Raw genomic sequence first — 25,223 nt, 5'->3', positions numbered from 1 at the left:
GCAGCCCCTCAAGAGTAGCCCTATATAAAAACCTGCCTTCCCAGAATCTCATCTCAAGATGACTGATGATGGAGTGCTGGAGCACTGCAGACACCTGATGAGAACTAGGTTGTATGTGGCCTCCTGCTCTCCTACTGTAGGACCAAGAGGGCCCTATACTCTGTTCTCTGGACTGTTTCTTGGTTTTATGTAATAATTGTTCAATATAGATACATGCATAGTAATAAACTCCTTACTGAACTCAACTGTAAAATATTTGTATTCCTGTCTGCAGGTCAACACCTGAATACAAATGTTTTCTCTGAAATTCACTGTCAGGATGTTGAGGAAGTCTCTATCACAGCTCTACTTTTGACCTACAAGAGGGTCCCTTTTTCAGTTGACCAAATTTTCTAATTATATTGGTGATGATTTTCAGAAGGTTGTTTGTGTAGTGTATGTGTCTTAAGACATTGTAGGAACTAATTCAACAATTTCAGTGCTGAATCTGTTATGGACATCTGTCATCTTCAGGAGAAACACCTTATCTGGTTATGATGTCATGAATGAGCAGCTGGGACATTATTAAAATGTTTGCTGTAGGTTAAAACAGTCTTCGATTTTGCAAAACAATTGTAAAACTCGAATCCTGAAGCTGTGAGTCCACTGGAAGAGGACTTAAAGAGCATAGATGACTTTGCAGGTAGCTGCTCAAGCCACTATAGCACATGGAGTTACAGAGCAATAGCAAGGACAATACAAGCAGGCTATTTTCCTGCCTGTTACCCTCAAAAATTTACATTCTTCTCCCCTCCAACAAAATTAGACAGATGATGGAAGATAGATAGATAGATAGATAGATAGATAGATAGATAGATAGATAGATAGGTAGATAAATAGAAAATAAAGATAACAAAATATCTAAACTCTAACTGGAAAAAATAAACAAGAATATAAAGCAGCAGAGGAATTGCCCTTCACTCTGCAGAGAGACAACCTGAAATAACAGTCCTAAGACATGTGATCTGCACTCATCTTTCCTATGACAAGTTAATGAGAGCAATTTATGGTCATCCTCTTAATGACTTTACTTCTGATCAAATCACATTAAAAGGAGGAATCATGTTACAAAGATTTGTACGGTCCACTGTGCATGGCAAATCTTTCCAGCAGAAAAAGGAGGCAAAACTGAACTTTTTCAAGGAGCTCTGGAGAACCAGCCATTAGCACTATTTCTCCTGTAATGGCCTCTGGCTGGACACTGTTTTATAGGTGTTTTTACTTAAGACCTAAGGCAGTAATTCTGCCAAAACAGATGGTTGCTCCCTGCATGTATATAGATTGTTTCTACATCTTTTCCCACCTCTTTCCCTGCAAAGATTAGTTTTGATCTACATCAGGGAGATGATGAGCCAGATCATGCAATCCTTGAAGTGTGAAGGAGGGCTTGGGAACTAATGAACAGAGAAAAATGCAGGGCTCATCTCTTTGGTGGCATCATAGAGTTGCTGGGGCTTAGGTGACTGATGAAGTTGCATCTTCAGTAAGATCTGTATCCATGCAAAGCCTGCTGACGCACAGGGTCTTCCATGGAGTTATTAAGAGGGCAGCAGTTGTTGTCAGGGTCTGGTGATGATATTTCAGGATACCAGCAGTGGTGTCCAAGAGAAAAGCAGCAAGCTGGATGAAATTTGGAGGACCTACCCTCCAATGTTACCAATTAAGCACAGTCAGCGTGGGATCCTTGAACCCATGGTGTCCTTCCCAGACCAGGAAGTAATTCCTACACTTCCAAAAAATGAGTTCTCCGAGTAGGGCAGAATTTGAGAATACAGTCAGGTAAATGGGACACAGAGGCAGCTCCACAGAACTTGGTATCATGCCAGGTCTGTCAGTTCCTCTTGCATTTAGGTGCACCAATTCCATCCATGTTCTTTGTTACAGATAAAGTAATTACTCAAGGGATTAATAAGGTTCATTTAGTTTAAGAAAGTGACATATTTCCAAAGATTATACATTAAAGATAGTGATCACTCAACAGCATTCAAGGAAGGGCTATGTCAATCTCAACTCCAAGAGTGTTAGAATAAAAAGGTGTTTAACTTGTCCGAAAAGGAAAACCAGCACCAGATACCTTGGGCAAACTTCCAAAAATTGATTTCTACCTCACTTGAACGTGAAAAAGAATGATTGTAAAGTTGTAAAGATCCAGTTCTTAGTTTATTTTCATACCCACAGAACATTATGCATAATATCAAGTTTCTTGTGTATAATCTCAGAGGATAGGGGATTTTTATATTTATTTTAGAAGTACTAAATTATAACCTCTAGTCAGTGTTTCCTGCTACAGTTTTAACATAGAAGAAAGATCTATTTCATGCTTTGTGCGTGATGCCCTGTTGCTTGGAATTAATTTCCTAAGAGGAATAATTCACCAGTTTCAGAGCTCTGAATGAAAGTCTCTAACAAAGTCATAGAGTAACACCCTTGCTTCAAAAGGCAACCTGAGTAGCTCTCAGAAAACTTCTTTAGAAAGCCTAATTACTTTCTCAATTGGTAGATGAGCAGTATTTGAAACCTTGACTTGTAGCAAAGCTAAGAAAAGAAACTAAATGTCTTATACTGGTGAACTGTGAACGGAATAACAGCCCTTCTGGTAAAATGGGCTCAATAACCTGGCCTGTAGGTGCTCTGCAGATTTGTTAATTATATTTCATCCTGACATCTTTTTTTTTCACGTGCCCCTCATTCATCTGTCTCATTTAGGGGTTGCATCTTTTCATAAGCACACACAGTCTACCGCAAAGACTGTGTATGACATATGCTTGTCTGTGAGGAACGTAGCACATGTGATTCCCAACTCTAGCTGTGGTTCTAGGCTTGACTGGCTTAAAAATGATATGTATCAGTCACACATTTTCTGTCCATGGAGATCAAATAGCAAATACTTCAGATGCACATCTAATAAGAAAATATGATTGCTCAGGCTGAGGTCTTACTCTTTTAAGTAAATTACAATAAAATATCTTTGCTATTGTGATTGTCTAAATTAATTTTTTATCTGACTAATCATTGTTCCCTTTCAGCTTGTTGTGTCAGAATTTATTTTTTCATTCCTGATCTGTGTTTAAATTTCACTTGGTCTCAGATAAGTCTGAAATATGACCACAGTGAATTAAATTGTTCTATTGCTATGCTTATTTAAAAAAAAAAAAAAAAAAAAGAGCAAGTTAAAATTTTACTTCCCAAATAGAATTGTATCTCACACAGTTTTCATTCAGGAATGTCCTTGTTTACTTCAGATACTAGCAATTACTTCAGATACTGCAGAATAGTTTAATCTGAATACTTGTTTCATCCATCTGTCATGAATGAATATCTAAATTTACTGGTACACCTTGAACCTTCTTCGGTTTCATAATGCTTCTTTGTAACTCAAGTGGCTACAAAAGGTAATGGCTGAATACATGGACTGACCTGTCCAGATGATAGGCACTGCCTCAAGAAATACTGCATGGGTTTGGACTTTGGATTTTGCCTAAGTGGACACATGGCTAGCCAAATGAAAGAGCCTATGGCAAAACTTATACAAAAAATTAAATATCATCATTTTCTTGAACAGCACTGCAAGACTCACAAAAGACTTATTGTGCTTGTTTCTTCTCTTCTCTAGAGCTAATTTTCAGTCACCATCCTCAATTTGTGTACCTTTAAAGTGGGTTTCCCTTTAAAAGCATCTTGTTGCAGGCAGAACAATAAGGGTAAAAATGAAAAGCTTAAACATCCTCCAGATATATGCCAAAGAGATTCCCATTACGAACTAGAGGAAGAGTAAAAGGCTCATGCTAGAGGGTTTATCATGAAGACCTTATTTACGAGGAAAGCACTTATTGTACAATATCTGCAGATAATAAAATAATTCAGATTAAGAGAAAATTGTGAAGAATTTCTCAGTGTCTTCTTTTACACATTTATAAATAAAACAACATTTTCTTTCAGTGAGTACATACACCTTTGGGGCTGCAGTACTTCCAGTACTATTAAAAGAAGAGATGTGATACTCATTTGCTCAATTTTTTGAAGCCCTTTCCATGCACTTGCATGTCTCTTACTACTAGATGAAATAAGGTATAATAGCGCCATTGCCTGAAGCACAGCTGGGTAAAAGTGGCAACAGATTGTCTAATTTCTAAGGGGTTGATTTAACCTTAAAAATATGGCTGTGGTTCTGCACTATACAAAACAGATGGGTTGTTTGTACAATTAGGCCTTAACTGTTAAGTTTTTCTCTTGATTAAAATGCCCAAGCTCTCTGTTGCCAAGTACCAGTTAAGTTGTGTGTATCTCGTACAGGGAGGGGTGCACACATCAGTGTTAAATAATGTGTTTGTCAGACAGTTGGGCATAGAAGGGTAGAACACTGCATATTTCTGTTCCACATTATTCCTACTCTTAATTTGGGAAACTGAACCATTTATGGATCATAACCAAATTTATCTGTATTTACCAAAACCTCACATCTCATCAAGAGCCTGGCTCTGCTCCATCAGTAAAAATGTTAGAATTTTTGGATTAACAACTCTCCAAGTTATTTATTATGCTGTCAGTTTTCATGCTGTTCTCTTTAACTAAAATCAGGACATATCAGTCACTAATGGCCACATGTCAGTCTTAGTGTGAGTGCCTGCTCCTGTGCCTACAATGTCAGAAGCTGTACTGGGCACAGGTGTCCAGGCACCAGCCATGGGGACTGCAGGGCCACCTCTGTGAGGAGAGGTCGAGGCTGCCCCAGGTTGGAATCAGCCAGTTCCAGCTGACTCCAGCTGATCCACTGCAGGGCACATCTGAACCCACTGGCCAGAGTGGTGGTGGCTCTTGGAGAACATATTTAAGAAAGGGTAAATGCTGCAGAGCAGTGAGGGGTGAGGAAAAAAGTGTGAGAAAGAACCCTGTGACACCAAGCTCAGTGAAGAAGGAGGGGGAGGAGGTGCACCAGGCACCAGAGCAGAGATTCCCCTGTTGCCTGTGGAGGACACCACAGTGGTGCAGTTCTCCACACTAAAGCCCATGGTGCACCCATGTGGTGCAGGCCAATATTTCCTGAAGGAACTGCAGTCTGTGGAGAGCCCATAAGGGTCCTGACAGGAAGAATCCACACTGATTAACTCAGTTGGTTAGAGCATGGTGCTGATAATGCCAAGGTCATGGGTTCACCTGTAAAAGCCTTCACCTAAGAGTTGGATTTGATGATCCTTGTGGGTTCACTCCAACTCAGAACACTCTGTAACTGGAACAGATTTATTCCAAAGGACTGCAGCCAAAGTGGAGCATGGGGAAAGATGAGGAGGAAGGGAATGCCGGGGAGGAACTGTTCTGAACTGACTACAGTTCCCATTCCCCACCCCTGGCCCTTTGTACTGCTCAGAAAGTTGAGGAGCCAGGAAAGGAAGTGTGAAGTTGAAATGAAGCTGATGGGCAGAAGAGAATGTAAAGGTGTTTTATACTTTTATCTTTGTTTCTCACCATCCAGCTCAATTTTTATTGACAATAAATTGATTTTTTCAAAGTCAAGTCTGATTTGTCCATGACAATTGATCTCCCTGTCTTTATCTTGACACCTGAGCATTTCAATCTTTTTTATTCCGCTGTGCTGCTGAGGAGGGGCAGTCAGAGAGCAGCTGAGTGGGCCTTTTGCAGCCAGCCAAGGTCATCCCACCACAGACAGGTGGGGAAATGGGCTCTCCCCTCCTGTTCCACTGTGACATCAGCACAGGTGAAGGTGGGGAAATTCATACAGGTTTGGGTAGTCTGTAAGCAAAGTGAATAAACCTCTTCCTAATTCAGTTAAAAGAAAAGCCTCATGTCACAGAATCACAGAATATGCTGAGTTGGAAGGAACCCACAAAGATCACTGAGTCCAACCCTTAGACCTGCACAGGACCATCCCCAAGAGTCACACCATGTGCCTGAGAGTATTGTCCAAGTACTTCTTGAACTCTGTCAGGCTTGGTGCTGTGATCAGTTCCCTGGGGAGCCTGTTCTGGTGTTCCAGCCACCTTCTGGGTGAAGAACCTTTTCCTGATAACCAACCTAAACCTTCCCTGATACAACTTCAGGCCATTCCCTCAGGTCCTGTCACTGGTCACCACAGAGTTCAGTGTCTACCCCTCCTCTTCCCCTCATGAGGAAGCTGTAACTGCAATGAGGTCTCCCCTCAGTCTCCTCTTCTCCAGGCTGAACAGACCAAATGACCTCAGCCACTCCTCACAGGGCTTCCCTTCAAGGCCCTTCACCATCTTTGTTGTCCTCCTTTGGACACTCTCCAATAGCTTAATATCTTTCTTATATTGTGATGATCAAAACTGCACACAATATTCAAGGTGAGGCTGCATCAGTGCAGAGTAGAGTGGGACATGTCTTCCAGGTAGAGGAGACTAGGCTATCAGGAAACGTGCTCTGATAAAATCTGTCTAAATAAAAAAAATTCTCTGTCATTTTCACACGTCTACAGTCTCCACTGATCAACAGCACCAAGGACTGCTGTAGTGTTTTCATGTGCCTTTTGGAGGACTGTGCCTCTATGCCTTATGCACATCCACCACTCCAATTACTTTGATAGAAACCCTCCAACTTCAGCTGTGGGTTTTTTGTTTGATTGGTTTTGTGTTGTTCTTTTTTCCTCAGGGTGTTTTTGTTTGTTTGTTTGTTTGTTTTGAATTTTAACAGTGTAGTGTGAGACAGGGGCAAAGCACTTGTTCTTTCAAGTGGCCATTACTGTGGGAGTCAGGAAGCACTGGTCCATTCCTGTCTTGAAATAAATTTAAGAAAATACAACTAATTCATAACATTGTCGAGGCTAAATTTCACTTATCTGCAGTGAGAATGTTGCATGTAGCCCATCCCCTACTCCAGGCTCCAATGAAATATTGTGGGGTACTGGGCTATTGGGGTACTGATAGAAAATATATCTATTACCACTGATCCCATCTGCTACAACACTTGTTTCTCTACAGTCTTCTTAAAAAATAAGCTTATCAACATTCAAAAAGTGCCAATTGACAATTGTTTTTCTCTACTCCCCACACAAAGATAAGAAATGTAATTTTTTCACCAGGATAAAAGTAATTTTTTCACCAAGAAAAAATTTCTTTTAAAACAAAATAAACCCTGGAATTAGGCACAAGTGGAAAAGGAGGAATTAAGGGGCTATATTACTACAGTACAAACTGGCACTATGCACACTTGTCTATATATGTCTTGCAACTGTTCTGACACAGCTATTGTAAAGTGATTTAATCTGCTGCTTCTATTTTAAACTTGTCAGTACTCTCCTTTTGATCTAGACAAACTGTTGCATTTTTTAATATTCAAACTTTATGAATGAATTTGAGGACCAACAGGAGAGTATTGACATGTTGTTTGAAAATCGATGGTGTTTTACACCAAGGAGGTGCCAGTTCTTTTGGGATCTCAATAACAAAGGCACAGACACTCAAAGCTGGATAGATGATTTATTACGGATGGAAATTATAGAGGAGGTGACAGCAATGTGATGTCCCTCTTGAAGATGGGAAGTGCAGCTGTTGCAGAGTCAGATGAGCTCCTCCTTTTCGGTCACAGCACACTACACGGCGTTCCAGTTGGGGCTGAGGTTTGCCAGTTTGTTCACTGGAATTCTCACGTACAGATTCATCCATCACTGACAGCTGTCAGGTTTGGAATCTGGACTCAGCTTTGATGAGTCCCTTGGATAGTGCATTCCAATACTCTTATCTCGACAAAGGTATGGTTCCCAGAGGTACATATGTTATTTGCAGTGCACAAGACTAGACACTACACATATAATTATATTTGAATACATACTGAATACATGCAAATTGGTTACCTGTGAATTTGTTAGATATATATCAAAAAGTTATGCTATGGTATAAAGTTCTTGTATGGTATCCAAAAGAAAAAAAGCACTTTTAAATACAGGCCTCTTCTGGGTTCTCTGCTCTATTTGAGCAAGTAGTTTAATTGTGCTTTTCATCAGATGTTGCTTTTATTTACTATTTGGTTTAAGTTTCAGACCAAGATTCTTTACCAAAGTTGAATTACCAAAAGCAGAATATAACACTGTCACATTTTGCCTTGTGTCAGTTTCAATTTGAATTGACTTCCAGTTCTGATTTGCCTTGTTGCACGTGTTCTTGACAGGAGTATTTGGTACAGTTCTATGCTTTCCTGACACATATTAGCCAATGACCTCAATATTTAAAATAAGGCTTGAGTACCTTTGCCATAGCCAGTAAGAAAGGACTTCAGGATTCCCTGCTCCATCACATCAGATCAGCTCCCTCCTTACCCAGATTGAAAAGTAGGCCAAATATGTTCACATTTTTCCAGGCCTTACAGAAGAGCTAAATGAGCATTGAAAACTACTGCTATTTTTATAATGCCTTGGTAAACTTGCTGTGAAAAGGTACATTTACATGGTATCATTGTGGAATATTGTCCTTGCTAGAAAAATGATTTGATGTGAGCAGGCCCTGGCACTTGGTGAATGACAAACATTGTGATTTTGTAATTTTTTTTTTTCACAGTTTTTAAAGTAAAAACAAACTGACCTCTCTCAGTTCAGATAAAAACAATTTTCAGTAACTGGATTGAGAGGAATTAAACTTGTTTAGAAACATAACTGCGAATTAGTCTAGTTAATCACTTAAAACAGATTGGAATAATATTCAAAAGATTATTATCAAATCATAAATATACAAAATCATACAGAGCATAGCAGTCAACAGATCTGCATCAGGATTTCCAAGACACAACATCTGATTTATAGAAGTGCAGTGTCACATATTTAAGGTTCACTCCTCAATCCTAACTTTTTTTTCACATATAACTTCTTACCTTTCTCATCCCTTCAAATGAAATTTTTCAAGCTTTTTCTGCTGCTTTTTCCTGCTGAAGGATCCAAGACACAGTGGATTGCTAACAAATGTAGGGGGAAAGCAATTCTTCATCTCCTCCTTACTTTTAAGGCTAGTTGGTTTACTCTTGACAAAGCAGCAAATGGAAGCAGCTGTTTTCCTTTAAGACAACTGCAGTTTTCTGGGCAGAGAGACCTTACGCACACCACAGCAAGTACGAGGGTACCTCTGCAGAAAGGAAGACCAAAGGGCAGCGTGTCTAGGTGATCTTTGACATAATCCCACAATATAAGGAGATGTCAAACTCAATCACTGCAAGAGTTTCATTCTTATTAACAGGATTTCGTATCTTCAGCCTAGTAAATGTGTTAGGAAAAGAGTATCCCCCATGATGGAGCACCAAATGAATGTACAACAGAACAGCAGCACTCAAGACTGCTGTCTGGTGCAAGCCCCTTACCCACCCCCATTAAAAACAATGAAGAGCCCTTCGGGTACACACCCTGCCAGTAACTGATCATATTTGTCATTTCAAATTTTGCTTCAGAGGGGTTTAGAGTTGCTTAATTTGCAATCTCATTTGCAGACAGAAGAAGAAAGAAATAAAATCTGTAATTAAATCTGTTCCAGCAGCAGATTTCAGTTTCAGTTTTGCTGCTCTTTTAGCCACAAAATTCAAGCAGCATTTATAAACTGGCATCAACCAGAGAATTCCTTTCAGTGAAGTAACAGCTCAATAAATCAGAGCTACCTGATAGCTGCCTTTTGAAATTACAACTAAATACAGTCTCAATTCTAAAAGTGCAGCTTGTACTTCACAAAACTGTATTTCTTTAACAGTTCACGTGTGCACACATAGTAAAAGGTATAGAACAAATTTATGCTTAAAGGTTTGTGTATAACAGAACAGTTAGGAGATTAAAAGAAAAATATAAAATTTTTCCTGTCACATATTTCCACATGTAGAATATTTCTTCCTAGTTTACTAGCAAAATTTCAAAATAAAACAAGTATCTACTGAATGTAATTTATTCCTAGATTCTCAGTCTGCTCAGTTTATGCAGAGAAATGGTAACAGAACAGCAGTTTTAAGGAGATACTTCTGTAGGCATATATCAGTATTGCAGCAGAAAATAAGAAGGAAAACCACACTGTAGTAGATTGTTCTGGCATGAAGTCCATCCACAACTTTACTACAAATATGAATTATAGTCTAATTCTGCTCTATATTTTTCAAGCACTTTGGATCTGGTTATCCTTCATCAGATGAATGTTTCCAGAAACCATAGTTCTCACTGGGAACTTCATGTATAGGAAATGCTGTGAACAGGAGTGGCAGCAAATTGTCTCATAAAGACTCTCAACTACCTCTTCTTGCCTTTACTACAGTCTGTTCTTTCTTTCTCTCTTCATCTTCTGCTGAACAATTTTTTTTGTTTTCAATTCTTAACATTCACTGTTGAGTACAGTTTGAATAATGCTTATTTAAAATAAATTATTTGAAAATTTTTTTCTCTCCTTTAGTGAACAAAATTTTCTGCAGTACTCCCATTCCACATGAAGAACTTGAGCATGTATATTTGCTTAATTTTTTCACAATTCCATTTCAGTATTTGGCCTTGCCCCTTACTGCAGTACCCCAGTTCCTGCCACTTTCACATTTGGCTTTGACCAAAAAGTGACTTAATGTGCATAAATTTTTGTGATCTAAACCACTGTGATATTGAAGAGCTAAGCACTTATCCCTGGTAAGGCAATAAACTCTCTTCCTTCAGTTGCAAACCTCAGCCTGTGTTTGTTCTACTGTTCTTGCCATCCCGCTTCCTGCTGCTCAGTAGCCAAAGCTTTTGTCATTTCAAAGCCTTGTCTGTAAATTTCTGGATCCCATAACTGCAGAAGCTGATGAGAAAGTTCAATCACCACTGAACAGCAGGTCACCTACCAGGAATGCCTCCTTGTTTCTACAATCTGTTATTTATTTACATTCTGTCTTTTCAATTGGAGTTTCAAGAGCCTGACACAACCAGGAGCTTAAATTCAGCTGACTTTGGAAAGACTTCCAATCTTAAGCTTTTAAACCCCCTTAAAACACTGACTTCAAGGAGCCCAATTACACAGGCACCCCTAAAAACATTATTCTAAATTTTTTTTCCTGCAAATCCTTTTTTTTTTTTTTTAATTAAAATTTCATTAATTTCTCTGCACTTACCTGTGTTATTGGAACAGGGGATGGGTTCATGTTCCTTTATTGATCTATTTTTTTTTATTTTCCCTCCCAGCTCCTAATTTACAATCAGATAATCTTGCCTGCGATGATTTTGCTGTGTGAGACAGACTTCATATTCCATGCATATTTGCCATGTATATTTGCATATTTCTAGTAAGAAGCTGATGTTTTGATTCAGTTACCCTATATGCTGGGATGTATGTGGAGGGAGAAAGATGGGAAACCAGGAACAGATGCCTGGAGTTTTCATTGGATCTTAGTGTACCAGTATTAAACTGATCTCCTATTTGTTCAACTTTTGAGTGTCTTTAGAAACTGAAATCATACACCTGGTCAAGAAACTCACCAAAGGAAGTGTGACTTTTTTTTGTAATTAAGAAGATTGCTAACAATGGCTAAAAGTCATTGCTGCTTGAGATGCTCAGCTTTCAAAACCAAAGCCTGTTGGTGCTGCAGATTTAGGACACAACAATATCAGGATTTCCATCCCCCAGTCAAATATTCACAGGTCTCAGCGCTGACCAGGATAGACAATTAAGGTCTGAGTCCCATCTCAGCAACTTCATTGCTCCATACAAAGGCTACCAAAGAGACACAGATCTTTTTCAATGTCTGTGCACTAATTCCTTTCTTTACAGTGATTTTTAGTATAGCCAAATATATAATTTTCAACTGTTAATTAGAAAGGGAATTAAACGTGTACTTTTCTATCCAACAAACTATATAAACATTCATTTGGAGCATTTTGTTAGATGATGGCTACTGATGATAAAGTTTTCACAGTTATGAACTAGAAACTAAAAGTCAAGTAGAAGAGAAACTCAATATTTGGAAATATTTTTATTAAGCATTTTAATAAAATATTCAATAGTAAAAAAATCATGTGATGCATATGTCATTTTCGAGCATGGATCTCAGACAAAGTATATGGTGATACTGATTTTACATCGAAATTCAAAATATATTCTCATTTATTACTTTACAAAGACTTATTTAGAAAAAATGTACAATACCAATATCTTTCAGAGTGAACAAAAATAGAAATTCCTATTTTCATACACTATATACAATAAAAGCAAAAAAGATTGCCTTCAATTTAACCCGTAGCTTCTGGAATCATCTGGATGTGGCCAGTGTCCAAAGTTTTATAATATTAATTTAGTAGCTTGCTATAACAATTTTTTGTTGATACATTTATTCAAATATTCAGGTGAACTTCCATAAGTCAGTAGATGCTTTGATAAGCTGCTTGTTTAATTCCAAAGTTGTTTTAGTTTTCAGAATTTTTAAAGGAGATATCCACTAACCACTTTTAATATTGGTTCTGCCTATACACTAATCAATAAAGAACAATCTCCTGGTTTACAACATATAAACCCAATATAATTTTTTAGAGAAAATTATCAGAAATCAGAAAATTAGCAGAATATATTTGGTGAAATTTTAAATGGCAAATTGCATAATCTACTAAACATCCCGGAAAAAACAGAAAAAAAGTCATGTGCTATCAAAATAATAATCTGCTTGCAAACAGATATTCCATCTTGATTCTGAACGTCATTAAAAACAGCTGTTTAAATATTAAGTAATTTTGCTCTGATGGAAAGCATTTGATTTGACAGGGATCTCTACATTAATAATCCTTGGAGAAAAAAGTCCTGAATTTTTTCTATAGACTTCTAAATGCAAAGTAACACAAGCAACTCATTTTTGTAGTCCAGCAGAATTTTCAATCCATGATAGCACTGGATCAGTTCTGTATCCCTAAATTTAGTCATACAATCTGATTACGTAAGATGGAAAAGGCAGATCTAGGCAGTGCAATCTGACAGTACATTTAGCCAGATACATGAGAGCCTCTGAAAATGCAGACCCAGCTAATAACGATGCTACCAAATTTGGTAACCAACAGGGCCATCCTAAAAATCATTACCATCTACCAAATGTCAATATTCATTTAACCATTTTACACCAACTTACTTTCATGGCTTGACTTTAATTTTAGTGCTAATCATTACATGGTTATGCTCACAACCCCATCAGAATGTACAGCAACTGGTATAAGTAGCAGTTACCTCAGTATTATTAAGAGGATGAGTTCTGTCTAAATATATGCATCAGTGCAAAATCAAAGAAGTCCCTAAAAACCAACCATCTCCCTGTCAAACTGGCTGAGAACAGTAACATAGGCTTGCACAAAGTAGTCTGAAAGAGTTTACTAAAGAGCTCCTTCTATCTTTGCTGACATTATACAAAAATGAACAAGAAGCATAATTCTGACAACATTTCTGAGTAAAACTCAACACTTTACAGTAACCTCAAGACTGCCTTTTTGAAGGATAGATGGGTACTAGATTGCTTCCATCAACCTGAGCCAAGCAGCTTCCAGTGAAAAGCTTAGCACCTCCACTTGCTCTCGCATCACAATGCTGTAGTAAATACATCAAAGCATAATTCCCATTCACATTCATAAACAAACTAAAAATTCATATACACAGGTTGAATTTCTGAGAAAGGAACAAAGATTTCTTTTAATACAGTCTCACATCCCAACCACCCCCAAAAATTCCTCATTGGCTTACTTTCTAATAGCAACACATGACTATATAACATCTTCAGCAACTGTAGTGTCAAAAATTTGGTAACAAACTCGATGTTTCGTTGCATCTCTGACATTATAGGACTTGATGAAGCATTCCAGCCATGGCAAGTCATCTACCAAAAGAACGCAAATTACTGTTCAATATTCGTTTCTAACTTTTATAAGAGACAAGTATAACTTGAGCAGGACCTTACCTATGATATCTAAATGTATATAATAGTTAATAGGAAGAAAAATTAATTACTAACTTTGACATTCCAATTGGTATCTCCAAAGTTTCCTGCAATATCTGAAATGGTGTTCAGTGACAGCATTTCAGGACTTGTCCTCCCTATCCCAGCACCTCCCAAAACACTTGGACCCAGTAGTAATTCTACAGTATGTAATATATATATATGTAAAAAGTTTCCAATAATAAAAAATTAATCTCCATGTGTCTCAGTGAGACAATTTCACTGGTCTCAAAGGGAAAATCCTTTATAATCTTTATAACAGGGACTTTTTTTGTAAGTATGGTAAAGATTCCAGCATGGTTGCAGTGGTCACTGACAGCCATGTACTGGGAGTATGCTCTGGAGGTCAGAGATGCATCACACAACCAGTTACCTTGGACATGTGCAGTTTAGGCAGAGCCACTTTCTACTACAACACAAACACTGCACAAAAAGCTCTGTGAATGGATTTGGATTAAGTATTTGCTCAATTTCCATGGATGTTTAGGGGATGGTCTAAACCAACATGTGCAATGGAGAGCAGAATATCACCCAAAGCACGTGCCATACGCTGAATTTCCTTTCAGCTTTCCCCTAATGCACATTCAGTACGAGGGTGTTCTGGTTAACTTCCCTATGAATACAAATGACATGTTTGTGCCTGCACAGGCATGACTCTATTCACACATCACTGAACGCTACATGAGAATTTACTGACCCATTACTTTTCTTTCTCAAAGGGAGTTCCAATATTAAAAACATGTATCAGAACAAATTAATTGGAACTCTGCTTACAGACTCCAGCATTTCTCTGTTCTGAGTTTTGCCTGTGCATAAGTTGAATTCTAAGACTTTGCATATACAATTGCAGATTGAAGGATCCCTTCCCTTCCCACCTCACCCCTCTTTTAAAATAACAGCAAGCTGACCTAATTTTCTTCCTGGAGGACAGAGCATATTCATGGTCATCTGCATCTTTTCCTGAAGAAAATTGCTAGTTAAGATTTCAGAGGCAGGAATTTGGAAAAACTTCTCCTAGAAGAGAACAGAAAAGTATGAGGTGTTAAAATAGGGGTCAGAAATCATTAGCCAGGACCTTGACTGTATGTTCTTTTAGCAACTGCAAACTAGGTAACGTAACATAAGAGAATTTCAAAAACTGTTCAGATATAGAAGAAAAACAAACTGAAAAAATTAATAGTCTGCATTTCAGTCTGTATTTAAGTATAGAGTATTCAGGAACCACAGCCACCCAGACAGCACACATGTAGGTCTCTATACATAACTGGTGGATATTTCTCATAAACCTCCATAATCAGAGAATGTTACGGCCAGAGAGGATGGCCAGTCCCCCTCAACAGTCCCTCGCTGCAGTGTGAGAACATCTACAGAAGTCACCTGAAAACAAGGGCACTGCAACCTGGCTTCATATCAGTTGAACTCCCTTAGTGTGAGTTTCACTTTCTGACAGTTTCAGAAACTAGGAAGGAAGGCTTATACTGTGAGGTACACAGCACACAAAAATAAAGAATGGAACATTAAATAGACATTTTCTGTGTATTATTAAACCACATGAAGTATGAGTAACAAAACTCCTATTTTATTCTTTCCAAGTTTGTTACCTGATTTTCTATCTCTAAAGGCTTGTCATAAGTTCTCAAGGCAAGCTAAGGTTTTTGTCATTTTTGTTAAAAAGATACAAACACAGAATAATTCTGTCTTTGTATAATTTTCGTATGACACATTTAATGGCAGTGATCAGAACTTAGCAGATAATCCAGCAGCAAAACTGACTCAGATAACTGCTTTTTCCTTTCACTCTTCCAATTCTTCTCACTATAAAACTTTTTGATTTTTTCCTTCACTGACTTTTCCTATAAAGAGAGAAGGAAATAAAAGAACTGAGTGTGTTCCTACAGAAGTGCAACTGGAAGCTAGTGTACAGCTGCACTTCAAAACAGCCCAGTTCCTTCTTAGGTAGTGCTGAAAGGCTGGAGTTTAGGTTTGGAAGGTATTGGCTTGTCTTTGAAGTCCTTTCAGCAAGAATATGAGCAGCTGGCACTGTGACAGAAGTCGTGTTTTTTTCCTGTAGCTAAACCGTAGTTCTGAGCAGTATCTGACAAGTATGTGAGCCACCCTGAAGTAGAAATTTTTGGAATTCTGCATCAAAAGATGGTTTAAAATCTTTTCCCCCACCTTCCTTTTCCAGTTTAGTTTCTCAATATACATAAAAGAAAAAGGTGAGTAGAAGGAAAACATGACTATCTGAAATTTGTGTACTTTAGGAAAACACGTTTATGTTTTTTCCCCAATATTACTTTTACTTACAGCCTCAAAGTCCTATTCAAAGTCATTTAGTATAATGGTGGAAAGATATATACACATTAAACAGTACTGCAGTGTGGAAAAATAATCCCACTAAATTCTTCTTCTGTCCCACTTTGTCACACCCAAATTGTAGTGTGTCCATTCTTCAGTGTCTCGGGTAGGAGGAATGGTCTTAAGTAGCTTCACAGAAAACTGAAGGTAGGTTAATTCTAAGATTAATAAAGTAGTTAAATAAACTGCTTCTGAAATCAAAGACAAGTATCCATATGGATATAGCTGAGTTCTGCCTAGGAAAGGAAGGCCCCTTTACCTTGTCGTCATATGAAACAAAAAAATCAAGCATTACCAAATGGAAAGATTCTACTGGCAGTTAAAAAAACAGAGGTAATGAGATTTTAAACTAATCCAGAAGTTACCTGCATAAATCTTGAAACACTCCCATCCTTCACACAGCATTCAGGACATATAATTTAACATTGCAAATAATAAAGAAATTCAGGCATTATAATGTAGAAAAGGCTATGGAAATACCAAATAATCTATATACTAGCTCCTGTTTTGTCTTTATGCTTTAATATTCTATACTCTGTACAGTATTACCAGCATTTTAACTGTCCCCCAAAAAATACATCAAGTAACATATAATGAATATGTGTGTATATACACTTGCTATTTTAAAAACAAATCAAAACCAAACCCACATAATCTGTAGAGTCTACCTTTACCTAGATCTACTTACATAATCAAAAAGGTATGCATTTAGTGCTCCTGTTCCATCAACCAGAGTAAACTTCATAATAAAAACATACTGGAGAAGTTCAATACCTAAAACTGAAGAAAAAAAAACAATTTATGTTTCTTGGAGTGAATATGCAAGACAAACTGTAACAACTCAAGTCAACAACATCCCTCCTTTATAGGTAACTGACTTCGAATACTCTCATTAAAAGTATAAACTGACAGACCAAAACATAGTGGTTGTGAACAGCAAAATGTCATTTGTATTTTAAGACCACATTGCAATTCACCTGTAAACACTGTAATAAAAACGCATAAAGATTTTTGAGTATTTATTCTCATACTAGTAAAAAAAGCTAGTATTTGCTTGGATCTTAGATCCTACCTTTGTAGGATTCTCCTAATCCTATTCTTTTATTCAAAAAAGATTAACAGAAAGGTGCTCTTAATTCAGTGATAATAAGAATGCATTCCACCTGAAAACTATCTTCTGAGGAAAACAATGTTTCATATGATATGGGAAAAGCTAATAGGCAGTTTTTCCGAAAAAAACTTAGCTGGCAGTTCCAAAAGTATTCCAGCTTAGAGTAAATGACTATAGTCACTTTCTCACTGGCAGCAGTAACTGTTATGCCGCAAACATAAAATAACTTCAACATAAAAAGTTACCACAACTCTTTTGCTGTAGTAGGTGTAGGTGTACCCATTCCTTTCTGAGTAAATCTACTTAAACTGGTAGTCATTTTATGTTCAACTGATCTGATATACTTGCAGGTTATAATTTAGTCTGAAAATACAGACGATAGAAGAATAATATACATAAAATAGTGTAAGTATCAGGAAGCATTAATCAATACTGGTTTTACTTTGAGAATAAAATGTCAGTCACTGACAGTTATATATTACTTTACATTTATAACAGCTTATTTAGAGAATCGCTTTATTGCTCAATTAGTTTTTTTCTTTTATAAAATCTTTACCAAACTTATGTACTGCTAGCTATTCTGACAATATGTTAGAATAGGAATCAATAAACATAAAAACATTCTCTTTCCCTAATGTATTGTAAAATTTTAAGCCCCACTTCCAGCTTTTTAACATGTTGACTGCATGCAGTAACACAAGGAACACACAAAGCAGGGAACACACATAAATGTTGTGGTATAATACCTTTCATTTGAATATTATTTCTTGAAGATTCTCTGGAATATGCTTATCCTAAGGCTTACAGAAGATAAAAGTCTAACTTTTACGAGTCATTAACTAAGACTCTCTTTAGTTCAGGTCAGAAAAACTGTATCTTTAAAAGGAAAAAGCAAGAATAACTTCTAGGATTGCAAGCATATACACAGTTTAACAACATCTTCAACCAAAAATCATAACATCTGTACTACAATAGGTGTTACTACTGATACTTATGGTTAAAGAAACTACAAAACATATCCTTTAATTCATACTGCAATAATTTCAAAAGTAAGTATGTTACTTCTACTAGTAAAAGGTCAATAAATTTTACAGCATTATATTCGACGTGACCATAAATTACATGTTTTCTGTAAAAACCTGCAACCCAGAACTGCAACCCAAACTATTTCACATACACACTTCAGAATTCAAGGTATTTCAGGACAATATCACATAAGCTGACCTTGTGCTATTTCAGTTGGTTCCCATGATGGTTGCTCTTCTGCTGCAAAGGAACTTAGATTCCTGATAGGCTTTGGAGCCGAACACTGCTTGCACCTACCATTTAAAACAAGATATTGAGACTAATCAACCACTGATCTACTTATACTAAAGTTTCTGCACAGAAAAAAAGAAAATTCTGATTTTCTTACACAGTGGGAGTGCAAAAGTATTTCTGTTGCTGCTTAAAATAACTATTTTAGCAGAAACACCAGCTTTAGACCACATCAAACCCCTTAATGCTGTTTCTGAAATATCCCTGAGAAGAAATAAATCTGGAAAATACCACCTCAGGGAATAGATAGGAGTAAAAGTGCACATCAAGGCTGAGAGAGTTGGGGTTGTTCAGCCTGGAAAATAGAAGGTTCTGGTAAGACCCTATTGTGGCCTTTCAATATATAGAAGGGGCTTATAACAAAGACAAGAGAGACTTTTAACCAAGGCCTATAGTGACAGGACAAGGAGCAACAGTTTTAAACTGAAAGAGGTAGACTTAGATTGCACAGAAGGAAGAAATACTTTACAGTGAGGGTGCTGAGGCACTGGTACAGGTTATCCAGAAACACTGTGGATGTCCCATCCTGGAAGTGTTCAAGTCCAGGATGGATGAAGCTGAGAAACCTGTTTTAGTAGAAGGTGACTCTTCGCAGGGGGTGCCTGGATTAGATGATCTTCAAAGGTCCCTTCCAACCCAAACCATTCCATGATTCCAAGATCACTACATTGCTAAACATATATTCATATTCACTACTTTTCACTTTGTAAAAGCAGGAATAAATCTGAACTTGTAGCACACACTAAAACCACAACAGGATTTGAGGAGAAATTTGGCTTTGCCTATGTTGAGAATATTAACTATGAGTTATTAGAACAATCTATTTTATTACTGGTGTATTTACACCAATAAATAAATAAATTTTACATGTGACATAGTGAGCAAATGCTGTAAGTGGATGAAAATATTGAAGAATTGTTTCCATTTGCCTCAAGGAATAAAATTATAGAACAACTATTTTTCCAAATAAGCTTTTCTGCTACTATATTACAGTTAGAACTTGAAATATACATTTATTACCTTTAAGAATTATATGCAAGTATGTAATAAAAATCAGTAGAACTACTTGTGCTTCAGTGATATAAAATCAAGCTCAGCTAAGTCACTTTTTTCCTTTAAAAAATCCACTCAAACTCCAATAAAGTAACTTTGTTGTGAATTTTGCTTTTTATATGCAAGTGTCTGCTTATTTATATATATATACATATGAATATACATGCACATGCACACACATATAAATTCATTCTTCTATACAGAATCTCTTTTAGACTTTGCTAAGTGTATGCCACTGATAAAAAAAGCACATGAAACATCGTTCTGAAATGTCAGCATCCTTGTGAGGTTCCTTCCTAAATATCCTATAAACAATCATGAAATGTCTTATAAAGCTTTTTACAAAAAGCTTTTACAAAAAGTTTTTAAACTTTGACAATCCAGCCATTTGAAAAGAACAACATCTGAAGGCGAGTTGTGTGTAGCTGGGGAAATATATGGATTATGAAAGTGCAAGGGGAAATACTTTGTATTGGTGAAGATCCCGTCCCAGTAGGAGTACCCACATACTGCCTTTATTTAAAAAAGCTGCAGACAGCCATATCTGTAAAGGTCAAAACAATATATAACAAAGAGAAATAATAACCTGTATTCATTTTATGGACAGTCCTTATGGGAAACTTTAGGGTTCACATGAAACATGCAATATTTGTGCATAGAAATTTTTTTACTGCCTACAGACCTGATGTAGTGCCCCACTGCACTGTGCTCTGCCTGAACTTACTAGGGCTGCTGAGAGAGAGATTCAATAGTTTGCATGAAGTACCTGGTATTTCTGAGCTCAGCAACTGCATGTTGCTGGGCAGTACTGGGAGAACACACTGCTGTTAGTGCTCAGATCACAGATATCACACCGAGATGTACGTATTGCATTCCACAGCCTTGGAACTGTGGAATTCAGAAACTCGTTGAGTTGTCTCTACAGTTAATGACATCCACAAATAGGTAAGGCACTTTGCAGTGCTGAGGATCACAATAAATGACAAATAGTAAGGATAGACTGTCCAAAATCCCTTATTTCTTGCAAAACCCAAGCTTTCCCAACACTAAGAATGAGAGAGAATGAGATGTAGGCTGTCCTGAGACAATTTGCTGGGTCTCTATTTAAATATTATCTGCTAAATTGTTAATATATACAAAAAAACCCCCAGCATACAGTTTTAAAAGCAACATGTGTTTTGACTTCAAGTGAGACCACAAAATGGGAGACCTGTACTAAAAGAGGTAGATTTAGGTACTTTAGGTACTAGATACTGCACATCATGTTATGTAATTTGCATCAAAGAATCTTTGGGTAAGTTATCCCTTGAGCAATGCAGACTGAATTGCTGAAGAAAATGGTATCTATTACTACAACTATTGAAATATCATCAAATACTTTTAACCTACCCATAATATTTTACATTCCCTTGTAAAAGAAAAGGAGCTGAAAGATCTAATAATTCCAGATCATCCTCTGTTGATCTCACAGGAATAACACACTTAAATCTTTTTGTGAGCTTCCAGATTTCTTTTAATGTTCCACCTATTAAAAATAGAAAAACATGGTTTCTTAAACTGTAATCAGGAATAAATTAAACAACTTGTACTTCTTGGCTGATTAGACACTGATTTCAGGACCTTCAAATAATAATTGAGATCCACCACTGAAAACTCAAAAAATAGCCCAACACCTTCTCACTCTTACTCAACAACAGACTCAATAAAGAATCAAAGACTGACATTCATAAAAGCACATGCCTTAATATCTTCCTCACAGCTATCACTGTAACCAAGAAGTTGTATTTAGTTAGCATCACTTTCATATAATTTCTCCTTTGATTTTACTTGCAATTTTCTAGGAAAAAACCCCAAATCAACCAAACTGGCTTTTTATGCTCATATACCCACATACACACATACTTAGAATCATAGAATCAGCTGGGTTGGAAAGGACCTCTGGGATCATCAAGTCCAACCCTTGATCCAACACTGCCGTGGTTATTAGACCATGGCACTAAGTGCCACATCCAGTCTCATCTGGATGAGATGGACAGAGAATCCACCACTTCCCTGGGCAGCTGGCACTTTAATAACTGAGTTATATTGCTCAGTTGTTTCAGGAAAATGGAGCAGAATTCCTTCCCCCCTTCCCCTCCTCCCCCAAAGATAAGGTTAGATTAAAATCAGTTTGAAACATGTCAGAAATAAAGCAGTTATCAGAACTAGCTGAATATAAAACAAAGCAGAAAACAGAAGGGGTTTTGTCATTGACCCCTATACAAAGGACCACCTGACATACGCTTGCTTATTCACACCACTACTTAACCACAACTGAAGACTTCAAGTCTGAATTATTATTTATTTTACTAATTATTATTTTCATTATATTAAAAAAATCCTCAATAGTATTCTTCTAAATTGCTTTTTTTAAAGGTCAGTGGCTATTTCGCTTCTCCGAAGAAATCTCATAAAAACCACAACAAACCAAAAAAACTCACACTGAAACTCTTATTAATCTGAAACAACACTGACATCCAGAGGCTGACAAAGTTAATTGTAGGCTTGTATTACCAGAAGCCTTTCAAAACTTCTCTACATCAATACTAAAACCAGGTTTGTTTAGAAGACTCGGTGAGTTTTTAAATCAGAACTTAAAAAAAATATGCACAACTAGAAAAAAAATAAATTAAGATGTTAATTTTAGCATGATCAACAATAAACATTTTTATTATACAAATAAATATTACAAATAAATATTACAAGACCTTTAAAGATTAACCTTTCCTATTTGCACAACAGTAGCTTACAGTTCCAGGCAAGTTCTTCTGTTCTTTGAATATGCCTTTATGATCGCCACTACTTACACAGAATACAACTTCAACATATCTTCACTTTGTACATTCTCAGAGTGGACATCGTACCATAAGAACTGGTATATGTGCAGTCTACCTTACCTTCTATCATAAGCAAGGTGTTTTCAGGCTGTTGAAGCAATTCATCATGCCTTACGAAATGGATAGTTATTTTCCTTTGCTTCTGGTCTTCCGTAGTCCACATTACAGAATCATACCAGGATGTATTGTGCAATTCTGGGTTTGGGGCAGTAATGGCAGAGCGTTGTAAAATAAAGTCAAACTCATCTCCATCTGGAACTTCTTGCCTAAAACATTTCCAAAATGAATAAGTAAATTCTAACAGCTTCTCCTTAGGCAACCTATCAACAAGGATGACAGTACTCCAAATAAATATTAGAATACAGATATGAGAGTTAAAAGTACATATAGGAAAAATATTCTCATTGTTTTATCAGCTTAAACATTTAGAGTTGTATAGTATATAATGACTTTTCATGTTTATAAATATGCTAAGTTATATGCCAACTTATCTAGAAGCAGAAGTAGCCTAGTGGCTTCATACACACACACATACATATATATATGTATCCATGGAAGACCATATAATATCAGCTTTATGTGATTTCAGCTGGGCTTTAAAAGGGCCACACAACTGCATACCACTTCATCAGAGTGAAAAGGCTGTATAAGCTTATATAATTTCAAGGTTCATGTTTTAGTAAGAGAAGGACAGCAGGGCCATTTTCTTGTTCCAGTGATGTTTGCAAAAGCCAATGTGCCATCATTAAAGAAAGGAATAGTTTACATGAGTAACAATAAAGCTGTTTGCTTGGGACTGATGTTAAGTCAGGCAAAAAAAATGATACAGGATTCAGATGATCATGAATAGCACTTCAGTGCATGCCACTCAGCAGTTTAATCAAGAATAGGTAATTTAAAATGAACTTTCTTTCATTTTTAAATAAATATACAGCAGAGGTGGCATATGATTATTTGAGCATTATTTGATACAGTGACAAACAGCATTAAAAGGGAAATAATAACGATACAATGGGCAGTGAACTCACAGAGGTCAGAAAAAGAGGACAAAAATAACAAGGTGAATAGTGTGGATGTCCCATCCCTGGAAGTGTTCAAGGACAGGCTGGATGGGACTCTGAGCAACCTGGTCTAGTGAAAGGTATCCCTACCCACAGCAGGGGGGTTGGACCAAGATGATCTTTAAGGTCCCTTCCAACCCAAGCCATTCTATATTTTTGGATCCAGAATAGATGCCTTGTCTGGGAGATGCACTTTAGTCAAAGATATTTTACTCATTTACTTGGAGACAGACTATCATACCTCTTTGCACATCCTATTTTAAAACTGCAATAAAGAAACAGGTACTTAAACACAACTTTGGTATGGAAAAATTGCACCGCTGCATTTGAAAATAAAGAAAAATTATTGTTTTGAGAGCTCTCGAAGGATTCGTAAATGGAACTCATCTGATGATTTAAAATTTTCCTCCCTATCATCAGTGAGTTTCAATTACATTCAGCTCATTTTACACAAAAGAGATGAAAACATGCTGAAAATCTAAGCATCCCAAAACATACAGAACAATTCCTAATTACTTATACTGTGTGAAACACTTACAGAGAGTTGCATTTAGAACAATGGAGTTTAACAGACTGATGGAGCTTCTGGGGTTTATAGGTTCTCAGCTTTGCTCTAATGCGATACTGTTGAGGAGCTGTGCTGTTCATAATGGTTTTCAGTTCTGTGTTATTCAAATGCTGATGATCTGTTAATACTGCAAAACAACACACATACACAAAAAGCACCACGTATATTTATTAAACACCATAATATTTGGAATATAGGAAAGGGCAACTGCAGGTCTGCATTTTTCCTTAATTTCCAACTTTTCTTTCTCTCCTAGCTGCAGCCTCAGTTTTATCAATACAACATGTTACGACAGTCTGTAAGATAAATCAAAACAGGCTGCAGGAGCATGGCGTACTTCAGGGTCCAGAAATTCAACATGCGGAAAAAAACAAATGAAAGCAGAATATACAAATATGCTCTATTCCTTAAAAAAACAAATAAACCCAATGTAACATAGATACACCTATACTCTTAGAATAACTCTTCCTACAAAAAGTAAACCATTATTTCAGCCTTGAGATAATATCTCAAAACTATTTTTGTTCCTCAGCAAAATTCAAATTTACCTTACATCAAAATGTTACCTACCTGTAACAGATAACTGCTGACATCTCTGTAAGTACGATTCAAAATCTAAAATCAAGAAGAATTACCTAATTATTTTTCTTCCTTCTTTTGTTTTTTATGATGTGGACACACAAAAACAGGTAGGTAGATAGGTAGATAGATATATACACAAACCCAAAAGCTGAACAGAGGAAAATGGAAATCCCAATAATGTATGAAAACAACATAGCAAAAGAAAAAAGCAAAGTAAGCAGGAGGTAAACATTACATATCAAGAGTTAATATAATGAGTGGAAGTTAAAATATACAGTAAATAGGAATGCTCATCAAAATGAACACTCTTCAAAAGTATACTGTGAATCACCTGCTAACAT

At 36.8% G+C, this 25,223-nt stretch overlaps 1 protein-coding gene across 2 annotated transcripts in view; it reads right to left on the bottom strand.

The window, feature by feature from the left end:
- Positions 1-13,097: 13,097 nt before the first annotated feature.
- POT1 (protection of telomeres 1) overlaps positions 13,098-25,223 on the bottom strand; it is a 59,583-nt gene continuing 47,457 nt past the window's right edge. For both annotated transcript variants that reach the window (XM_050323653.1, XM_050323655.1), the window contains 8 exons: positions 24,871-24,915; positions 24,271-24,427; positions 22,732-22,937; positions 21,185-21,320; positions 18,650-18,744; positions 17,003-17,094; positions 14,865-14,970; positions 13,098-13,836 (listed from right to left, as the gene is read on the bottom strand). In XM_050323653.1, coding sequence (XP_050179610.1) covers positions 13,724-13,836; positions 14,865-14,970; positions 17,003-17,094; positions 18,650-18,744; positions 21,185-21,320; positions 22,732-22,937; positions 24,271-24,427; positions 24,871-24,915 — 950 coding nt within the window. In that variant the 3' untranslated portion in view covers positions 13,098-13,723. The remainder of the gene's footprint in view (positions 13,837-14,864; positions 14,971-17,002; positions 17,095-18,649; positions 18,745-21,184; positions 21,321-22,731; positions 22,938-24,270; positions 24,428-24,870; positions 24,916-25,223) is intronic.

Source organism: Myiozetetes cayanensis, unplaced genomic scaffold (genome assembly GCF_022539395.1).
Source record: "Myiozetetes cayanensis isolate MyiCay16 unplaced genomic scaffold, myiCay2020 scf3, whole genome shotgun sequence".
NCBI lineage: Eukaryota > Metazoa > Chordata > Aves > Passeriformes > Tyrannidae > Myiozetetes > Myiozetetes cayanensis.
Note: the sequence above shows the minus strand (reverse complement) of the source record. Positions and strands in the feature narration are given on the sequence as shown.